At 36.7% G+C, this 20371-nt stretch overlaps 2 protein-coding genes across 4 annotated transcripts in view; one reads left to right on the top strand and one right to left on the bottom strand.

Moving 5' to 3' along the window:
* The window catches only part of LOC139114632 (protein crumbs-like), a 61894-nt gene extending 50962 nt beyond the window's left edge, over positions 1 to 10932 (bottom strand). For both annotated transcript variants that reach the window (XM_070676462.1, XM_070676464.1), the window contains exons 1-3: positions 10730 to 10932; positions 4547 to 5105; positions 383 to 514 (exon numbers count right to left, since the gene is read on the bottom strand). In XM_070676462.1, coding sequence (XP_070532563.1) covers positions 383 to 514; positions 4547 to 4982 — 568 coding nt within the window. In that variant the 5' untranslated portion in view covers positions 4983 to 5105; positions 10730 to 10932. The remainder of the gene's footprint in view (positions 1 to 382; positions 515 to 4546; positions 5106 to 10729) is intronic.
* On the top strand, positions 420 to 15614 carry LOC139114633 (small ribosomal subunit protein uS2m-like). 2 transcript variants are annotated; one of them, XM_070676468.1, is made up of 3 exons: positions 420 to 555; positions 13737 to 13847; positions 14615 to 15614. In XM_070676468.1, exons 1-3 carry the CDS (start codon positions 480 to 482, stop codon positions 15280 to 15282), a joined length of 855 nt encoding a protein of 284 aa, XP_070532569.1. In that variant the 5' UTR covers positions 420 to 479; the 3' UTR covers positions 15283 to 15614. The 2 variants fall into 2 exon arrangements, with proteins under 2 accessions (XP_070532569.1, XP_070532568.1); XM_070676467.1 differs by lacking the exon at positions 420 to 555 and adding an exon at positions 10988 to 11274.
* The last annotated feature ends 4757 nt before the right edge of the window (positions 15615 to 20371 follow it).

Raw genomic sequence — 20371 nt, 5'->3', positions numbered from 1 at the left:
TGTTCACATTACTGTTGATCAGCAGCATACACGACGTCTTTGTTTCAAGTTTGGGTTTTTTTTCGACGCTGACATTTCACCAAAATGTCACTTCTGTATACAGAGATTGTACAATCAATTTCTTTGGATGTGTAAGTCGATTTTGAAAGTGAAAGAAAGATCGAGTGGCGTTGAAAAAAAATCGTGCATAAAATTAGCATAAATTAAGCATCCATGGCAGATAACATAGGGTTGCTCAAGTATAAGCCCCTCCCTAGTTTTACGGCTATTTAGTGTTGCCAAACCAGGGGCTTATACTCGGATGAGTACAGTAAAAAAAACTTTTATCTTGCTTCCTCTGGCCCAGAAAATCTCAGTAATGTTATTTCTAGCATAATCTTACCTGTGTCAACTCCACAGGTGAGTCCAGAGTATCTTGATGGACAGTCACATCTGAAGGCATTGTCTAAGTCCACACACTTTCCACCATTAATACAAGGATGACTAGCACACTGATCAACATCAGACGGATCATCTGGAATATACATGGAAGAGGGGGAACTAGGGTTATTCCAGGTATGACAGTTATCACATGTCAATTACCATAATTGCAAAAGAATAACATTCTTCTCTCGTCTTGTTAGTCATTGTTAGACCCTTGTAACCTTGGAAACATTTATAAACATAGAGAAATTGGCTTGATTTATGCTTTTCCTCATATTCCTTTGTGTTAGCTTTATTTTGTTGATTTGAACAAAATATTTGGAATTTTTAATGATGATAAACAAGGAATATTTTCACCCAAGAAGGACAGAGTTCACATCACTCAGTGGGTTTTAATTCCTGCAATTTTTCTCACAGGGCAAATGCATGAAGCAGACCCCCTGTGACATTCTGTTTATAAACTGTATCGAAGATGTCTATAAACTCTATTGAGAGCTGGTACTTTTTACAGTCCAGTGACAAGACATGTTATCAAAAGCTTTACAAACACCAGTCTATCAAAATGAGACCAAAATTAATCTAATAACATGACAGGACTGTGCTGGCTTTGTCAATTTAGTGATGTGATTCTAAGAGGTCACAATAAATAGTTATTAAAACTCTTATCAACATGTTAAATCCTGATTTAGTATGAGCCTTCACTTGCTTCTCATTTGATATTAAAGGTTAGAATATGCTACATAGGGATGTGATTGTTGGTGTTTGAGGGAGAATGCACCTCTGTTGGATATTTGGATCCTCTATCTTTCACTAGTCTGCAGCTTCACTTACTGGGAATTAACTTTAAAATTTTCAGAAAAATTTCACCAACGTGTATTCATGAAACTAAACAATTTCACTTCTTCAAAGAGTAAACATGAGAATGGCAGCCATTTTGAATTTCAAATATTGGTAAAATCAAGGTACTTTAATTTGTTCTCTGGTCTGCGAAACATTCGCACTTTGACCCCAATATTTATTTTTATTATGATTGAAAATAGTTTGATATTTTGTTGAGCACATAAAATGAGCAGATGTTTTAAACTTTCATTTTCAAAGTGCACGCTACTTTGACAGTATGGTAGTTACTAAGCCAACTCTTTCTTACTGGGTTTATCAACTTATTCACTGTGCAGTATTATTTGAATCATAGTGACAAACATTGTGTGGTACAATTTACTTTTACTTATATGGGAAAATTTATGATATATTTTTGCAAAGTTGTTGCATGGTAAAGTAACATTACAGATTGCTAGTATTTCCATATCACCACACCATGCACGATGGTTTCACAGAGGTCAGCGTTTTGTGTTTCTGTGCCAAAAGTGAAAGCAAACAAAGAGATCCGCCATGCATAGAATCCATTGCAACTGAAGTTCCATTGTGTTGTTGTGCCAGCAATCTGGTATTGACACAATGACACACTTACACAACCCAATAAAGCTGATTACGCTTGGTCATACAAGCCTACACAGTGCAGTGTGAAGCTCAGTGATTACAAAAACAACATTTAGTAAACTAGTTCAAATGACACAGTCACTCCAAACCAGTTTTGACATGTTTTACTCTGTAGTGGCACTGGTTTTGAACCCAAGGCATTTGACTTTACTTTTGCTTGCTTGATACAGAAGTATTTGTGTCCTAACGCTTCATACATTTTTGTCTGTGCACATTGTGTTTGGGTATAAAATAGTATTTGCATTTTCTGAATTGTGAATCAAACCAATAGTCTTGAATCTGTGACAGAGCGGAACCACCACAGCAAAAATGACCCCTACTCTACTATGCCTTTACTGTAACCATGCATCTTTTTTACACCCATCCAGTAACTTAAAATTCCTCTTGACAAGTGTTAGATTGAAGGTTAACAGGTTGTCACAGTGACAGCTAGTACCAATCCATGCATGAAACACATGGCACTGATCAACATCTCACAAACTATGTTGCATTTCATAGTGATATTGTAAGTTGTATGTGTATTGTACGTTCATAAAACAACTCTAGTGAAAAATGTTCTACAGACTTATATGAAATTCTACGGAATCTTGTGTCTCTATTGAATTCTCTACAACATGATGCCAAAACTCTAGAAACTTCCATAGAACTTCTATAAAATATCTATAAAATATCTATAAGCTATAGACAATAGAATTCCATGGAGTATTTTTAGTAAAGTTAGTTTGTACTGTTAACATTCTGTATGGCAAATTTTGGGAATTGAAGCACTACTATGGCACATAATGAGGTTAAGGTGGGCATTGGGCAACTGTGCTTCTTTCTGAAATAACTTAATTATTTTTCTTAGATTTTAGAATAGGAATGTTATCCAAGTGAAAATGTTGAAAATCAGTTGATGGAGCCTTGCTCCCAGCTTGAAATGGCAAAGAATTGCTATTGTATATGTACCAGGTTTATAAAGTGTATCTGAAAACTGGCTTGGAGTAGTGTTCTGGCAAATGGGTTGTTACTCTAAGAGTAAGATGCATGCTGTACAGTACAAGAGTTTTATCACATGACCAGAAACACATACAATACATGTATGAAGTCAGTGTGGATGAGGCTTCTTACAGTTATACATGTAGCCCTTTATCAAATCCACCATTCATTACCAGTTCTTCATAATTTATGCAATGTTAGTAAAACTGTAAATCGTAATCTTTATTCCAGTAAAATGTCAAATTGCATAATCTAAGGTATTGGTCATTATGAATTCACAACGAGGAAGGAAATGTTAACATAATGTTAAAGGAAAACAAATAAAACAGACAGCAGGTAAGCCTAACAAAAGGTTTATCTATGGTATTTTTCGCTTTAGAGCAGACAAAAAAAACAAAACAATGAACATGAAAACATGTTCAGACAAGGTCACAAGTGGATCAGCTAGTGAAACTAAATAGCAATGAAGGTTACTCATTGAAAACAGTTCTGTTTTGAACTAGGTGTGTATGCATGATAATGTACAGTGATCCAGTTACTTGCATGTAAGCTCTAGACAATGTACATTATGCATTCTATACTACCCTACTGGAGTGGAGTGCTTTGCATAGAGCTTGAAAATTTACAACAAATATGGAGCCTGCACCGAACATAGAGAACTAATTTGGAACATTTTCTTTACAAAAACTTTGAGAGTTTCACATTGTGTATGCAGCACTATGCCCTCAATGAGCAAAGAAATAAGAGTGGTAGACAGGACCAAAGGAATACATTGACTCCATAACGCTTATGCGTCATTGATTAATGAACCCTCTGTCCCATTCACTGGTTACAAAATGGGAAAACCATGTACTATACACACCTTTATGCCCTTCCAATGTTCGTCTTGCGTTTTTATGTGGTTTATTGATTTTTTACCATTGTCAAGTCTTTCATGGCAAGCCACTGTACATTGCTACAAGGATAAATACCCACTTTGGGACTGATTGGTATTGATTGCCTGATTGAAGGAGAATTGAATCATCTGGATCCACAAGTGCTCTATATGTACCAGTCACACTCATGAACTGGGCGATTGTAAGAAGGTTCCTTTATGGCAATTGCACACCAGATACTTTCTTCTCCAAAATACTGAGGTATCGTAATTTTTTGGTCACAGGTGGGAGACAGAAAAAGCAAATGTGGGTCCAACAGTTCCATCAAACAATTTTACAAAATTATGAGCAGTTTAACTAAATATATTTCTCCTCTCTTTATTTCGAGAAACACCATGACTTTGTAGGTGTTTTCAAAAAGTTGATCCAGTGATGTTTGAATAATGTTATATGTTTTATTAGTACATAAAGTATTGTATACATCAATCTAAAACTCCCATCTATTGCACATTAAATGGTGTACAGTCACCTGTAATCTAATTATGCCCATATACGGTCAAAGGGGCGATCCTTGGTGTTCAAAATACCCATGTGAGGCCGCTGTTTTTAAAAAGCGGCTACCCGGTTAAAATCAGTGATTGGTTAGATTTTCTCTGTCCATTGTAACTGTGGCAAAATTGGAACAGGTCACAGTATACCTGTAATTATGGCCTTTGTAAAATGTATTGTAACTCTAGCAGTCAGTTTATTGCACATAAAAGTAACATACTTACCACATCCAACTTGCACATTCAGAGGACATTGACCCCAAAGCACATTTGTAGATGATAATGCTTTACTGAGTAGCATTGATGGGCCTTCTCTTATACATCCTGTGAAATAATCCTGATAATCATCGCCAAGCCTCTGCACTCCCACATACATTCCACTGTCGACTACATCCAAGTCTAGTAAATTACTGTTCAAACCATTTTCCTCGGCAACAGTGGTTTGAAAGTCACCCACAGATAGCGTCACTGTTCCAAGTCTGTATTGCAAATTCACCGTGTGCCATTGATTGTTATTTAAAGTATTTCCGAGAGATATCTCGGATGAGGTAGACTGAAGGTTCCAGGAAAAGGAAAGGCTGCCGCTGTTTGGGTCAAGTGCAAATGTCACACTGTGTAGTGAGTTCATTTGTTTTTTTGGTGTGTAAAAGAGTTCCTCCATGACAAGTTCTGAAACTAAAGCTTGTTTGGTTGCGCATATTTATGTGGGAATTCAAAAGTGCAAAACTGCTTCCATTGAAGTATCCTTCTCCCTGTGTCTGGCACAAACCAGTCCAAAATAGATCTAAAAAAACAGAAAAGGAAAACAGAAAAGGAAAACATTAGCTTCATTGAAGTTGTAAGATAGATGAAAACTATAATCCAGAAAAGTCTAACGTAGCCTGTTCTCCATTTTATACATATGTATGAGTCAACCCTCCCTTTTGGAAATAATATGGATGAACTGAAATATCATGGTGAAGGGGTTAAAGGTCTCCCCAAAATACATAATTTTAAGTTTACATGTAACTACAATGCATTTGGTTATAATTACGTTGACACTTTAATGACACATTGAGCATCTATACCACAAAGGATGACAACTTCAGCAGCATTTTGATAATGAGATAAAAAATATCCAAGGCTTTCAATAATTATATGAACAGCTTATCATTATATTTACAATGAGAGCTATCACCAGTTCACAATAAATTAATTAATCAAGCTGAATCTAATAATTTAGTAATTTTCAAGCAATTCTGCAAAATAATCTACGACTAATGAAAGGCTTTGTACCTTTTGCCCCATTGAACAAAAAATTAGATTGGGAAAATTTCGTGTATCTATTCATTTACTAATTGTGAAACACAATTACTTGACTCTTGTCATCCAAAAACATGTGGAAAGTTGGTCTCTTTCTCAGCCACACAATATTTCACAAATACTTTTCAATGCAAAAATATTTTACAACTGTGCAATGTGATCTTGAATTGCTAATCATTTTCAATGTGTCAATATTTGGCCAGACACTAGATAAATTGACCAGTTACTCAACCACTTTTGCTGCCTATTTTCCCCTAAGAAATTTGCTAATCAATGAAAGAAAATACACCAGTGAACGCCCCTTTTCCTTACTGTTCATCAATGACAATTGCCACCTGGTTGCATGTTTTTGAGCATCTGGGATTTCATTTTCAAAACTTGATCAATGCATTCACTGTAATTTCAGCTGCAGTACAATTAGTCAAGTTAATGTTTTTCAGTTGTACTATAAATGTCAGGATTTGATTTATTGTACCAATGCAAGAAAAGTATAAAACTTATCTGGTTTGACAAACTTGTGACATACCCAAGTTACCAAAATAACAGTGGTTCTGACCTCACAGGGTGAAAAGTCAGTCAAAAGGTTAATGCCCTACTTACACATAGGTGTGGCACATGTTCAACATATGTCATCCATTACTAACACATGTGTTGTATTATTGCAAAATACAGGCTGGTTACATGTTTGCTTTTGTCGGAATGATGACCTAATGTGGTCACATTAAATCGAACAGGTGTTACCATGTGTGCACTTGTAGGTTATATGATCTTGGAAGTCTATTCCTGGGTATACTGACTGTCTTTTTTTTCTAAGTTTCATTTGGCAAAATTTCTTTTCAACTGTTCAAGGAACATGATTCTATCAGACAAAGCACTATATATCAAAAAACATCAAATGCATTAAGAATTCCTGAAAAATTCCACCGGAGTATTGCTCTAGTTTAGTGATTGTCACCTACAATTTTTTACTAACTCACTTCAGTTGAACAATTGAGAATAAGTGTCATAAACTGTTCACCCCAAAATCATGTCAAAAGGTACGCAATCACCATTTATAACAACAGATTATGACCAAACCATGGCAGTGAAAGGGTTAAACAACATGAAGGAAAGAATTTGTCTTTTCCCTTGGCAATCTTCTTTTAATACGGCATGAGGAAGCACTTGGTACATGATATTTCAGCCACACCTGTTGATTTCCTCAGAAGTAGGAAGTCATATTCAGGCAGTTACATGTAGCCGGTGAATAATTAATTTTACTTTGATTGCAAAAATATCATCCTCCATTATTTAGCAGTGTTACGATATTTACCTGTACTACATGGAGCGTTTTATCTGGAACATGTATCTGAATTTTGTTCACGGAACCAGCAATACATGACACGAATGTCAACTGGTGATGTGTGGAGGGACTGTGCATGTGCAAATAACATTAGTCACCAAGGCTACCAGTACTATTATTTCTTGTTCAGTCTTGAAAGTTGAAACCCTGTACCTGTCTGGCATTAGTCAAAGAATTACGAGGTGGCTAAAACACCTCTAGCCAACAAAGCATGAACTCTACCAAACATCAAGGACAAAAATCATTTTGTATCTTTTTTATGGTTTCTCTTAAAATCAGGAACTACCTATCACCCTACAATGCAAACAACAAGTTTCCCATTCAGCAATTTTAGCCTATGACATGATATTTGTATTCCACTCATGCCGATGTTTGTTCTGTTACCAGAAGTGTGTATATATGGCACTTGACATGCAATCCAGATGACTGAGATTATGGCATGCTGTCATAAGTACCCACCCTACACACTACTTTCAGACATTTTATGTGCCACACACAAAGGGCAAAAGTCATTATCGTTTTGACATTTTTTATTCCACCTGTAGTGTTTTTAGTAGTAACTCCTTTTTTATTCAGTGACCAGAACATAAGGTACCAATTCACTACTCTCCGCACACATGTACAGTATGATAATTGCTATTTGCTCTCAATATGTAATAAATCACTTGTGATTACTCACTCACATTGTTTTTGTTTATCCATCCTTACATACTGTCTAGGTACATGCAATAGCTCTCACTGTCAATCAGTGGTAGTTTTCTCAGGCAGTGCAATGCATATACTTATACAGAACAGTTTTCAGAAATACATACCATATCAATTTTCAGTAAAATATTACATTTAAGGATCCAGAGATTCTGACTGCAATACCAATAATGGTATAACCTTTTCCACACAGAATAGTATGTAGGAATTTGGCTTTTAAAGAATTTTTACACTACTCCGTGAGATTCACAGCATATTTACTTGCATAGACTATTAAGTGGTTCCCAGTTTGTTGTGGACTGTACACATTTGCTGCAATATAATTAACAGTTTATTTCTAAATCATTGAATTTTTATCATTTGCAGGTACCTGTATTTATCTTTATTTTTTTAAAAGTTTGACGTACAAGCAGCTGTTATCAAATAAATCTAATGAAGTGGCCACACAATATGCCAAATATATTACTACATAATCAATTGAAATTGCAGTTCATTGACTGAAGTAATTGTCATTAGAGATACTGGATTTCCAAATTCTACATCACATGAAACACTGGTATAACAATACATTTCTAGATACACCCAAGGAACTTGAATTGTTATTTACATACCGGTATATACTGGCAGTTTAGAAATAATGGATACATTTAAAAATATTTTTCACAAAAATTTAAATTTAACAAATTTAGAGATTTATATAATAATGTTCTGAGTTTACTATGTGAAATATAGTTTCCAACAACATGCATGTAACCATTACCCCAATATTTGGTCAATGACATGACATTTGCTTTGTAGTTTTAAACAAAAATCTTCTGATTTCAGTGTCCACATCTAAAGAGATACTGAGTACGTATGTAAGCTAGGATGCATGGAAAACAATTTCTTCATGATATACATACTGTAAAATACATGTACATCAGATCTTTTAATGCCTTATCAAATACATGTAATGCATAACAAGTGCAGTGATGGTGATTTAATGCATTCCCCTGTTATCAGGATCTGTGAGCTGTGTCAAAGTTCATTGTGACATCATCTAAAATATGAAGGCGTTGCCCAACAATCTGACATTTACTATGAGATTTAAAATGAACCTTCAGACTTAAAAATAACATTGCGGAATGATTGGAACTTTTGAATTTCTTTTTAATCACTGTACTGTGCCATTATCAGACAAAATTTCAACTGTATCAGCAGATAACAAAGAGCCATGAAAATCTCTTCCCCCAATCTAACTCCATGGTAATTGCATAGCTTGGAGCAGAGGGTTCAACACAGATGATTGTACTCGCATACTTTTGAGACCATGACATGATAATATGTCAGAACTATTTTTAGGTCTGATTACAAATTACAAATGGGCACAAAGTTTCCAAATCACAGCACACCACAACTTGAAACGACATATTTTATGCAAGGTGTAGATTACAATATTCTCTTCTAAAAAAATGTATTCTTTTTTTCCTTTCAAAATTGATCACATGACTTTGCTATTTATGATTTAAAGCATAATATTGAAAGCATATGAAAATATTTAAAAAAGAAAGAAACCCTGTCTTTACTTTCCATGCTCCTTTATTTTGTACAATAATTGTCATGTACTGTTCTGCATTTATGTCATCAAAAATTTTACTATGATTGCAGCAGCTTTCCTTCACTGCATTGTGAAATGCTGTGAATTCCACTGATTAATTTTGAATATAAGCTGATTACTGACTGATCACATTCCTTTCTCTCACATTCTAACAGAGTATACATTATACTATAGTACGTACAGATGACTGTTGGGTCTCAGACAGGGCTGAACATCTCCTGTGGGAATTGTGGCACTTTTTTCTATACTTCAATGATTAGGAAATATTGCTGTCATCTGCTATGTAATTGGTAAGATTAATCATAATACATTTATTATGAACTGTAATTGCTACATTGTTTTTAAATCATTCATTCATCAGTAAAACTAAGATATCAAATTATTACTTAATGTCTTGTCATCCTTAAAATGTACATACATTCATAAAACTCTCCATGTCTTGGTACATTTATATATAGCTTGAACGTCTAGAGTTACTGATCTCGGACCTTTTTATTTCAAGATATGTAATGATATTAATTTCATAAATCTCTGCATGATGACACAAATCACAAACCCTCCAAATTTCTATTTTGTACTTTAGCAACACCAAACGTAATTTCAGAAGTCAGAAGCTGAAAGACTTCATTTTACATACAACTTTTCACACTTATCACTTCCCAGAAATAGCTTCACCTTTCATTCAACAATAAATAAATAAAAGAGAAACTCCCGCAAGCGCCCCCTTCCCGTCCCAAAATAAAGTTCAGGGAAACATTACTATTATTTCTATAACGTTTAACGCTGCAAGCTGCGCCGAACCTTTCTGACACTGAAAAGGAGACAAGGTTCAAAAGGATGCTTGAGAAACTCTTGCCGTAATATTAGTAATAAACAAAAAACATCAAAAAGTGAAGTACTTGGTTAACGCTCGAAAAATGTATTAAGTATAGAAAGAGCTTGGTCGGTTTTTATGGTTCAGTGGACATGATCTCCTTGATCGACGCGTTGTTTATGTCCCAAGCGGTATCTGTCATATTCTGCGCGCCTCTAGCAATTTGCACCTGCAACCTGTCTACGTCACATTTTCAACGCTGTCAGAAAATTTGTTGTGTACATCGTAAAATCATACACAGTAGAAATGTGATAAAATGTTAGTGACTCATATGACTTTCATTTCCTGTGTATTCACCGATTTCACTTGGAATTGGAGGATACAAATCACGTGAGTTTGGCCAGTTTTCAGTTTCACCCAGGCTTCAGTACATAGCAGAAACATATCGCGCGATTGTGAGAAAACTTTCTCATTCAGAAGTTTGGCGTTTTCCCAATGTCTTCAGTACAGTAGTAGATTTGAGATATGTTTATACTGGACCGCCGCCGTCAATGTTACGCAGGCTACGATAAACACATGCGTACACACCTACACGGTATATACGTAACACTGAGCTTCGGGCGAATACTTTAAATAGTTGCTACTTACCTGTACAAAACAAACCGAAAAACCACAGCACCCACATGTCCAAAGTTTCTGAAGTGAAGCGTATGAAAGAAAACACTTCGCAAACTGTCAGTTATGACATGTTTAGATTTTACAACCGATCAATCCACGGATCGTTACGACTACAGAAGACCACAGAACTCCGTTTGACCTCTCCCAATATCTTATCTAGTTTCAAATATATCACGTGATACAGGTAAATAAGTGGGTACTAGGTCAGCGTAAAAAAGGTCAAAGGTTATTATCTTCATACGTCTTTAGTGAAAGCCAATGCTTTTGCAGCCACTGCAGTCCCGGAGCTGTTGTGTAGTTAGGTCAGCTGTCGATGAACAGTAAATTGATTTTACATTCACAAACTTGCTAATGCATTGCAAGCAATGCGAGAGGAGACGAATGGTTCGGTGGTATTCGTAAAACATCGTTAATCTCCGACACAAGCAAAATGGCGACCACCATGCTGAAAACGACAATGCGGTCAAAACCTCTTTCAGTGGCGTTTCAGCGCGAATTAAGACGTGGTCTAATGGGTAAGCTGTGGTAATGTACATCCCATCAACTCTGTTTGTCTTTTGCTGAAAATCGCTGTCATATTTCACCTTTTAAAGGAGTAAGGAGTCCTTATCATATTCGAGCATTGATGGGGAAAAGAACATGACAGACAGCCATGGCGGATTGCCATTGCCAGTTCAGCCGGCCAGCCATTAGAAGTATCGATAGTAGTTTTGTGCGTAGCTGAAGAATTGAAGTCTTTGTCTGCCAATTCAACTGGTGCTCCCGGCATTTTTATTTTTTAAGTTACACTACCACCGATTGTTAGGAGGCGTCATGTGCCAGATGTACACACATATCGCTGCGGTTCCGTAGCCTGTACCACTCCCTTTACTTGGAGTGGTAGGGCTACGGAACCGCAGCAAAGTGACATACAGTGACATGCCCTACGTCTACGAGTATAAGTAGGCGAGAGTGTCCGGCTTTGGTCACCTATTATTCTGCTATCTATTTTTGAAAAATGATGTCATTTGGAATACAAGAGAAGTCGGCCAGTTGCGAGCTCGGCCAGTTGGAGAACTCGGCCAGTACAGTATGCACCCAATTAGAATATGCTCCATAATAGTGTTTCTTTTTTTGAAGTCTCACTAAAGTTATATGCGAAAGCGATCTAAATGTCATTCATAAGATGGGCGCAAACTTCACAGATCACAGTTCAACGCATGTATGATATACATACATTGGGTAAAATTAAAGATGGCGGTGTATCGCGATCGTGGTAGCGAGTTTTGCAGCCTTCGTCATAGTTACACTTGAAGTTCGTGAAAAAGTCATAGGAGATGGTGAAGCAAATTAGTTAAGAGTCATCAAGCCATGGATTTTACTGAAGAAATGGCATAATGTTTGTGTGAACTTTAATAAAGTACGCGCGCGATCTGCAGAAACACTGAGGCAGACCGTACATGTTTTGCAGGGTGGACGTGGGAGCTCTTCGCCTTCGAGTTGTTTTCTGAATGTTCGTAGTAGTATTAAACCGACAAAATTACAAAAACCATGGTAGTAAAAAGTTAAAATTGTTTGGCATATTCAACTGTGAAGAGAATGCGTATGCAATCATATTGCTTTGTTGAGAGTGGCCGACTTCTCCTGGCCGACTTCTCCCACTGGCCGAGTTGGTCGGCACCGGCTCTGGCCGAGTTCGCAACTGGCCGACTTCTCCGGTTACCGTCATTTGCAATCAGTGCTATTGACATACAAACACAAACGCAGTGAAAGTCATCAAAAGTTACAGCTACTGGCCCTTTAAGAATTTTTAGAATTATATACTGTATATGTAAAAGTTTCTTGCATCCCAAAAAATTTTTGTGCCAATGACATGTGAAGATTGCCTGAAAGTTTCACTGTAGTTGCATCAATGCAATAACCTTTGATTAACTATCAGGGAGAAGAAACAGCTGTGATGTCATTTGCATTAATTCTCTTTTTAGAAGGGTGTTTTGTCATAAATCTTTGAACTAACATGACGATTTCTATTATATCATACCAGTATATTGATGGCGCAAATACAGCGATCTGATTGGTCGAGACCCGAAAAGAACTGTGGTATATTGGCGATATACCATGGCTGGCATACGCCCGAGCTCGCAGCTTGAGCAAAAATCCGATTTTGACGTTCCACAACAGAATTTCAATATACTGTTATGATATAATAGCAATAAATCACACCCAGCGATGGTATACCACTCGACTTTGACTAGTTCACTTCATATATGCACTCGCTATCGCTCGTGCATTTATTGCTTAAATATACCGTGATAGATTTTGAAGTACATCCATTGTAACAGCTATGATCAAATATAGGGACTGGACAATAAATTAAGTGTATCAGATGAGATGCATCAGACCAGAATTTCTGAGATCTTTCACAAGTACAAATATTTCAAAGAAAAGTGACGTTATAAACATTCATTTTTGTCAAAACTCATGAATCTTCCAAGGTACCCAGTAACCCTTAACATTTTGATGAATTAAGGAAGGTGTGTTCATGTCATGTTCAAACTAACTGTAAATTGTTGTAATGCCGATCACCTTAAAACACAAAGAAACATCTTTGAAGAACTTCACTAACACTGCCCTTTCATATCTTTCTACAATCTTAAATATAACTGATTTCCCTCACATTCATGTGTTGAAATACTTTTGTCTATTGTATGTGTACTTTTCAGGTTCACTGATTTTCAAGGCTCCATGCGACTTTCATATCATCATAATTCCACTTTGTCTTACATGTATTTAACTGGCAAGACTATTCTAAGGATCCAGTGTACTGGCTTCTGTTAGTTTACTATCAAAACTCAGAAAACTCCAATAAAATGTAATAATTTGTCCACCCCATCTAAACTATGGCCAGATGATCTGTGTTTCAAAATATTGTTTTAGAATCTCTCACATTTTATCAAAGTTCCAAAGAGAATAAAAAACTTGTTTTACTCTTTTTCAGATATTTTATCTCTACGGAAACCCTGCACTGAAGTGAGACACTTTTCAGTGACCAGATCAGCATGGTACTCCAACCCTGCTTTAAATCTTGACATACCAAAATCACAAATCGGTAAGTAAAAATCTGTTTTCCAAAACAAAAATGAATGCCGCAGAACACAAACGTACAAACCACAATTATGTCGATTTGCATCGGTTGTCAGTAAATGTTATATAATATGTTTCTCTACCACCAAAGTTTGTGTAGTGACCTGATTTTTATTCTTGATTCGGTAGGAGTGTCAGTAAAGTTTCATTGTGGAAAATTTGAGCAAAACTTAAGAGTCTTCCACATTGAAAATAATAAATAGCATTGTATTGCTTTATCAGCAAAGCTGCAAATTTCAATCAAAGTGAAAATGTCTCAATAATCAAATTTAAATGAAGTACCATAACAATCAATTGTTTTACATTATTCAAGAAAGTTATTTCAGGAGATTTCATGGATTCATTTTATGATAGGATTTAATAGTGAAACTTGTGTATTCAATTTGTGCGGTATATTTATTGAAGTGTGAATTTTGGCACTGGATGGAAGAGCATCTCCAATGTTCAAAACTGAGTTGTCTCTGTGAACTAAGCAATATGTAATCCTTCCAACCCAGTTATCAGATTGTTATGTCAGAGATGCTATGCTGTTCTCTCAATTGTCAAATTTTTGTTCAATCACAGTAGGATCATAATCTTTGCATTTAATTATGATTGTCTACCAGATTACGGTCCCTCCACAAGGACCGTGACCAGATATCACCTTTAAGGAAGTTTTTTAAAAGTCATATGTATATCAATATGTCACCGGTAATATTGTTAACCAAGGAAATGGCATGTGTTTGCTTTCAGGTGGTGATGAACAACCCTTAAAAGTGACTCATGACCCTTTACAGCACCCTGACTTCTTTGAAGTGAGTAAGATGTTTACAATGGAGGATTTATTCACAGCCAAGGTTCATCTGGGACATAAGACTGGACTATTAAATGCCCACATGAAGAAATACATCTTTGGTGTGCGTCAGAAAGTATGCATCATTGATCTCCAACAGACAATAGAGCATCTTCAGCTGGCCTTGAATGTGACAGCTCACATCGCGTACAGGAGAGGCATCATCATGTTCATCAACCGATCACTGCAATTCACACATCTCGTGGAGAGGACGGCGAGAGAGTGTGGCGAGTTCGCACAGTGTCGGCACTGGCAAGGTGGCTGCTTCACAAACTCCCTGAAACAGTTTGGACTGGAAACCAAACTGCCGGACTTGATCATCTTGCTGAGTACGCAGAACAATGTCTTCCAGGAGCACACTGCCGTGAGAGATGCGGCCAAAATGAACATACCTACCATAGGCATCGTGGACACATCCTCCAACCCTAATCTCATTACGTATCCAGTACCGGGTAATGATGACACCCCAGAGGCTATGGAACTTTATTGCAGACTGTTTAAAGAAGCTATCTTGAAAGGAAAACAAGCAAGAATAGACATGACTGATGAAAGAACTCAACAAGATTAATGAGAGTCACTTTCTGATCACACCCTGTGGCTCTCTCCTTAATCATGTGTAATTACTTAAATGACAGTAACTGTAGGATATATGAAAAATACAGGTGTTCATATGGATTAGGCTCGTCTTGGCCTGAAGACATTCTAATTCTAGCCAAATACATTTTGACCAAAATTCATGAGTCTTGTACAATGTTTTTCTACTGATCGTGAACACTCTTGTCACAAACCATAGAAGTTCTCTGGAATAGTGATACTGAACTGGAATAAACTGGAACAAAGCCTTTTGTGATGTTGTTGTACTTTTGTATGCAAAGTGAAATATATCTTGGGTGTCAAGAAGCTTTTGTCTTTGATGTGTGATAATTCTTTGAGTAAGTGTGTGATATTCACTGTGTTCTGTGACTGATAATATCCCAGTCTGGCAAAATTGTATGTTTGTCTGTCAACAGTCTATCAGCATGAGTCACCAGTAAATTCACTAATATTGATGCGACTACTATTCATTCCTGTCAATTTGATATGATTGTGCTCAATTCAGACTCCTGTGGATTTCACTCAGTACCGTTCAGTGGATTTACATGCAATTTGAAGCATTTGAGATCTGCAGCAAGTAAAAAATGTAAGGCGATATACCGTTCGTCAAGAGAGGGCGCTCTAAGGATTGTTGACTTGGCACGATTGGCATTACAGGCTGTACGTTTTGAGATCTCAGTAATCATGGAGATGTGATTCAAAATGTCTGCGAAGTTGAAAAATTAGCTGATTTCAATGCAGTGACCTAACAAATTTTCTTCATTCATAGACTCCCGGAAAAAGGGTCTATGTTTTCTATGCAGAATTCTCAACAGTCTTCCGCTGCAGCTGACAAATACATTAAGTTGGCTTTCTACAACTCCTCATAATGTAACAAAGCATTTCTAACACTGAAAACAATCCATAACTTACTGTCATCTATATCTGTTCTCAGAATTTTTTTTATTTTCAATGATTTCCCATTTCATCATTTGCGATGCAATTATGAATTTCACTAGCCTTGCATGCATGTCAGGATGGTTCGGCTGTCAAGGCTGCCCCGAGAGGCAGCACTGCCAAACAGCCGAAAACTCCAAACATAGTACAGTTACGCATGCGTGATCATGCTACAGAAATTGGCAAATTTACCCAACGGCAATGACTCGAATGCGGCACTTTCGACTAGATGTAGTAAATTAAATGACTTGAATACTGCCAAGTACAAGGTGAAAAAATAAGTAGGTTATTTTTTCACCTTGTACTTGGTCCTATAGGACAGACAGATATTTTTCTCCATTATCCATGGCTGTCGCGGTGGTTCGTACCTTATGAATAGTGTGACCTACTAGTTGAAGCCGGAATCAGTGTAGGAATTTCCTTAAACTAGACCCGGACTGAGGCAGGTAACTTTAAAAAGTGGCCTACCGGAGAAAAATAATATTTTCCCTGATAGTTGTCTCTTGTATACTTCATGCTATGTATATCTCCTCTCTGGTCTCGTCAAACTGAAAACTTATTTCACAAACATCGATAGTAATGTCTACCTGGTAACCATGGTAACAGTTAACTGCAAACTTCACCTGCCTAGCTAAATAATTGGCTGCTCCGGTTAGGGCGGTAAACGTCTCCGCTGCTAAAGTAGCTGATACGATAAAGATAATGCACAAGATCTTACAATCACTTATTTTGCTGTAAAACCCCTGGCACCATAAAATCATCTCTGTTGCGTAAATCAGAAAGGAGGGTTACAGTGCTGAGAAATTTCTTTAAAGGGAGGTAGTCGTCGGAACTGCGCTCAAAGGTCGCTAGGGACCCCTACGAGCGATGTAAACACTGTATCCAAGTGATGAAAGTTAAAACATGTATGTCATAATGTACATCGTAAAATATTAATGTTGCAGCTATGTTGACACGCGTCACGATTCATCTAAATACAGTGCATGAAATACATTGTTTGCAAACAAGAAAGTCGCACATGCACAGATCCGACGACCGCTTCCCTTTAATTTCCTTTGCTTTTTGGGGGGTTGAGTTTTTTATTATATCAAGAAATTGCTTCATCGATTACTTGTTTATAACTCACCCTCTAACTTTCTTGTCTCTCTTGGATATCATCAACTACTGGGCACCTGGCCGACAATCTTCTTTGCATCTCCGCATTTTTCATCAAGTAGATTTACTTCATGTTCAACCTCGGTACAGTCTATGTAAAAGACGCAATCGCGACAAAAGGAAAATAATATTGACGAGTTGCTAAATTAAAACAAATCACTTATAAGCTATGCTCAGTTCAGTCCACTTTCACTTTTAAATTTTTCGCTGTCACTCGACAATCCATCAGAAAGTGTTAATTAAGAAATGAACTTGAAATTTCAAATATCGTTTTTCACCCATCATGCTAGCGATAAATTCTGTTTGGGCAACAAATTTGACAAGAGAACGGTCACTCCGAGAGCGTCTAAATCCATCGTCCGGGGTAGCCAGAACTACTTCGTGAAAAAAAGAACGGTGTTCGCAAGCGGTTCGATGAGAGAGCAGGTATTTCATCCTTAAAGTTGGCGGGGGAGAGGTCAACTCCTTTACATCAGTTGGCGGCGAAAATGTTGTTTTCATTCCTCAGTAGGCGACTTGAAAACGAAGAGTGGCAAGTTTATCTTCATAATCTGTGAGTCGGGCGCACTTGTGCCTGATGTCTTCAGTCTTGTTGCCTGTCCCTACACTGTACCGTTTTGCAGTTTGGATTCACATTCACCTCGATCGTCGCGTACACTTGGAACTGGGAGCTAACTTCACACGCCATTTTGGGCTATCTTAGACTTCGCAGTTATTTTATGGAGTTAATCCCCTCCACCCCAGTGTAGCGCACCCTGATCTTCGGCTGGCAGTCGTAGGAATTTTTTTACAAAAGTTGCGAGTCTGAAAAAAATATATGGTAGATGAAAATAACTCCCACGTATTTTTTCAAATCATGATATAGGTCAAGCTAAAAACATGGAAATTATCTTTTCTTGTATCGTTTTACATTCAAGTGCAAGTGTCATGTGCTATGTACTTTTGTAACTTTCTAAAGTCCAGCAAATAGGATCTTAGCAAGTTTTATGGTGAATTTTCATGCAGCGCCACCATACGACAGTAGTCCACCTACTTGCGCTTCAGGGCAAACACATTTTTCAAGATCTAAGGGGCCGTTCAGTTTTTACAGCGGTGGGGGGGGGGGGCAAAATCAGGGGTCACCTTAATTTCGGAATCGAAAAGGGGGGGTCACCTTACTTCGGGCGCGTAACTTTAATAATAATAAGATATATTTTTCAGAGCCCCTCCTGAGCACGAAACTTTAATATATATATATATATATATATATATATATATATATATATATATATATATATATATATATATATATATATATATATATATATATATATATATATATGAGATGTCTGTATGTTTAAAATTTTTCGGTGCACCCTTTGCCTTTGGGCGCATTTGTTTAAAATATCAAACATTTGTCAGCATGTCCTTCACTCGCATGACTTTCATATATCAGATATATATACCCTATATCAGAGATATTGATGTTAATATTTTTCGGCACGCCCTTCAGGTGCATTGCTTTAACATATCAAAGGTATATGTCTGAATATCTTGATGTCTGTAAATTGAAAGTCTGTTATGCAAAGTGTACTAATCATTATGAAATCTGCAGTTCATATGAAAAGCATGACAAGTTTCTGATACTTTTCTGTTTTCTCCATGACAATTCAGTTTTAGAAAGCGACATGCACTAATACTTCACTATCACATTTTTCTCATATCAGTTCTGGACATCTGCTTACACATAAAAAAAGTGTGAAATATATTCACAGCTCATTCAAAATACTGTATTCAAAGTTTAAGTTCCTATCTTACAACTGACATGACAACAATTTCATTGAACGCAGAATGACTGAATGTTAAAATATACCCCAATATATATATATATATATATATATATATATATATATATATATATATATATATATATATATATATATATATATATATATATACTGAATTATTGAATTTATATTCCACCTTTTGTTTTACCTTTGTCGCGCGCAGGGGGGTCACTCTGTTTTCGAAAGTTGGAATGGGGTCAGCCACTTTTTGATGTCGGCAAAAAATAATCCACCGCTCCCCCCTAGGCCGAAGAAACTGACCAGTCCCTAAAGACAGTACCGACCGCCCTTGCGTGCCCTGCAACTTCTTCACACTTTGCCCCACTGACCTATGTTGTGATTTCTTTCATACTGATGACGATCCGGCTTTGACCTATATGGTCTTTGATAAAAATGTGTACCTCCAACAAATGCTCCTTTATATATACTGTAAGACTTAAAAAATGTTTTAATTGTAATAAAGCAGGACGAATTTGCCGCTTTCCACCACAACACAGTTACCATCAAAGAAATTACGGTTGATTCGTGCACTTTATTTTTCTGTGGAGGACGGAGGCAAGGGCGAAGGAGCGTTATTCGAGAAGATATCGTAAATATTTCTTGTACAGTAGCGCGTAGTCAGGGTTTTCGTGTGTTAAAAAAGGAGAGTAGAAAGTTGAAAATGAAACTTCGAATCAAGAGCGGGAGATAAAAAGTTAAAAATGCATGTCTGAATTTTGTTAAAGCTCCACTAGCTGTAAGTTTTGGCTATTTTCTCAGTGTTTTGGTTCTATGTATCAACTACAGTTTCTCATCAAAATCCCTTTGTCATGCTGCAGTGCCCAGTATTCTGCTTGTTAACAAACCCTGTACAAGTGTAATGACCATTGTTATTGTTGACAAATGAATTCTAGTCCGGACTTGAATACAATTTTCAACAATAACAAGGCATGATTATTCAAACAGAGAATGCATTGACAGGCTAAATACTTGGTATTTCATCGTGGTTCAGGGATTCTCATTAGAAATGGTAGTTGAAACACAGAACAAAAATACTGAAAAAAATAGCTTAAAGTTACAGCTAATGGAGCTTTTAGCCCTATAATTTCTGGTAAAAGGACATTATGCCAATACCAAAATGAGTTGTATGCGATAAAAACTAAAGTT

The sequence above is a fragment of the Ptychodera flava genome, chromosome 16, assembly GCF_041260155.1.
Source record: "Ptychodera flava strain L36383 chromosome 16, AS_Pfla_20210202, whole genome shotgun sequence".
NCBI classification, from domain to species: Eukaryota; Metazoa; Hemichordata; class Enteropneusta; family Ptychoderidae; genus Ptychodera; species Ptychodera flava.
Note: the sequence above shows the minus strand (reverse complement) of the source record. Positions and strands in the feature narration are given on the sequence as shown.